Raw genomic sequence first — 2281 nt, 5'->3', positions numbered from 1 at the left:
GCCAACACTAACCCAGGTTGTAGGTCTGGGTAGTTGCAGGGTTGGGTAGCCTGCCAGCTCCCTTCCATCTTCACCACCAGGGTCTAGCATTGCTCCCTCTTTCCCTGGCTAGTCCACCCCTTGTAGCAATGAGCAGAGAGTGGGGTCAGTTCTCCCGCTTTCACGTTCTCAGGGTCGGCTCTCCCACACCTATAACTATGTTGTCCAGTCATGATGTAGGGACCACTCTCCCCAGTGCTGTAGCTGATAAGGGCAGGGCCAGCTCTCCCACCTAAGGTGTGTGTGTAGGGACTCTCTTCCCCGCCTATGCCACCACATGCCAGATCATGGGGACAGCTCTCCCATCTGCCTCAGGTGTTGATGGAGTGGGGAATCTCTCCCCCATCCACACCACCACAATACAGGCGAGTACTGGGGGCTATTGCTACATTTCTTTAGCAGAGCAGTAGTCTTTGGCTTTCCTCTAGCTCCATGGCCTATCTAGTCTCAGGCTCTTGGCTATGCAAATAGTGTCAGGCATGGGTTTGATCTTATGGAGTGGGCCCTAAGTCAAATGACATAGTGGTTGGTGACTCACACCCCATTGGTGCTATGATCGTACCAGTGTATCACATAAGAAGGTCACCACTGTAGACAGAAGGAGCCTGCAGTTGAGCTGGTGCTTATATCTCCCCTGTTAGTGCACAGAGGATCTTATGTGAACGCCAGTCAGTAGGGTGAAGGCTCTAGGTACTAGTCTGACTTCTCCAGTTCAGTGAGATATATAGATGTTTTCGTCAGCAAGAGGGCCTTACCACCAGTTTATGGAGAGCAACCAATAGCCTGAGTTGTTTGGGGATCCACTTGGAAGATTTTTAAGGATAAAAATGTGTTGCAGATGATTGACCAATACCATGGATAGCGACTTAATTGCTTTGGGGTGGGGCTTCTAGATTTACCAAATAAAAACACAAATGCCGGGCCTTTCCTGCTCCCGGCTGAGGCTGCTTGAAAGCTGCGGTTTGCCGCTTCATAATTTTCTGCCGATTCTGGACAAAGATGGCAACCAGTGATGCTGTTCTAAAGAGGCTAGAGCAGAAAGGTGCAGAGGCAGACCAGATCATTGAATATCTCAAGCAGCAGGTTGCCCTTCTCAAGGAGAAGGCAGTTTTGCAGGCAACTTTGAGAGAAGAAAAGAAACTTCGAGTTGAAAATGCTAAACTGAAGAAAGAAATAGAAGAGCTAAAGCAGGAGCTGATTCAGGCGGAGATTCAGAATGGAGTGAAGCAAATTCCAGTCCCATCTGACACTCTGCAGCAAGCTAAACCTGCAGTTTCTGCTACTATGGTACAGTCTACCTCAGTATCAACCACCTCTTCTAGTGTAAAAGAACAGACTAAAGGAGGGGGAGGAGAAGAAAAGAAGGTAAAAAAGAAAGCTGAAAAGAAAGGAGAGAAAAAGGAGAAGAAGCAGCAGTCAGCAGCAGCAAGTACTGACTCAAAGCCAATAGATGTTTCTCGTCTGGATCTTCGCATTGGTTGTATTGTTACTGCCAAAAAGCATCCAGATGCAGACTCGCTGTATGTAGAAGAAGTAGATGTGGGGGAAGCAGCCCCAAGGACTGTCGTCAGTGGACTGGTGAATCACGTTCCTCTGGAGCAGATGCAAAATCGGATGGTGGTTTTACTTTGTAATCTGAAGCCTGCAAAAATGCGGGGAGTACTGTCTCAAGCAATGGTAATGTGTGCTAGTTCACCGGAGAAAGTGGAAATTCTGGCACCTCCCGATGGGTCTGTTCCTGGAGACAGAATTACTTTTGATGCTTTCCCTGGAGAGCCTGACAAGGAGCTGAACCCTAAGAAGAAGATCTGGGAGCAGATCCAGCTTGACCTGCACACCAATGCTGAGTGTGTGGCCACATACAAAGGGGCTCCCTTCCAGGTGAAGGGAAAGGGCGTTTGCAGAGCCCAAACCATGGCCAATAGTGGAATTAAATAAGTGTTCTGTTACTGAAAGACATTGAGAAACCTTGATAACAATAAAGAGGAGTATATTTGTCACTTAAAAAAAAACAAAAAAACACAAATGCCTTTTGCTGGCATGGTACACGCCTGTACTAGATAATTCTTAATTCTTCTCTGTGACATTCAAAATCAGATGTAACTGGCCATCCTGTATCAGATGTCTGGAGTATGTAGTCAAGGCAAGGGACACTGGCATCACCATCCAGCCTTTAAGGACCTTCCTACTTGTGTGTCTGGAAGTTTCCACTGATCTGGGGTGATGGCAGTTTTTGGTTGTT

At 47.4% G+C, this 2281-nt stretch overlaps 1 protein-coding gene across 1 annotated transcript; it reads left to right on the top strand.

Annotated features, from left to right (window-relative positions):
• Positions 1 to 978: 978 nt before the first annotated feature.
• LOC130878129 (aminoacyl tRNA synthase complex-interacting multifunctional protein 1-like) lies at positions 979 to 2023 on the top strand. Its single transcript, XM_057775931.1, has one exon. The coding sequence runs from the start codon at positions 1039 to 1041 to the stop codon at positions 1975 to 1977; it is 939 nt and encodes a 312-aa protein (XP_057631914.1). The 5' UTR covers positions 979 to 1038; the 3' UTR covers positions 1978 to 2023.
• Positions 2024 to 2281: the final 258 nt, after the last annotated feature.

This window comes from Chionomys nivalis, chromosome 7, assembly GCF_950005125.1.
Source record: "Chionomys nivalis chromosome 7, mChiNiv1.1, whole genome shotgun sequence".
Lineage (NCBI taxonomy): Eukaryota > Metazoa > Chordata > Mammalia > Rodentia > Cricetidae > Chionomys > Chionomys nivalis.
This window is presented reverse-complemented; position numbering and strand designations above follow the sequence as displayed.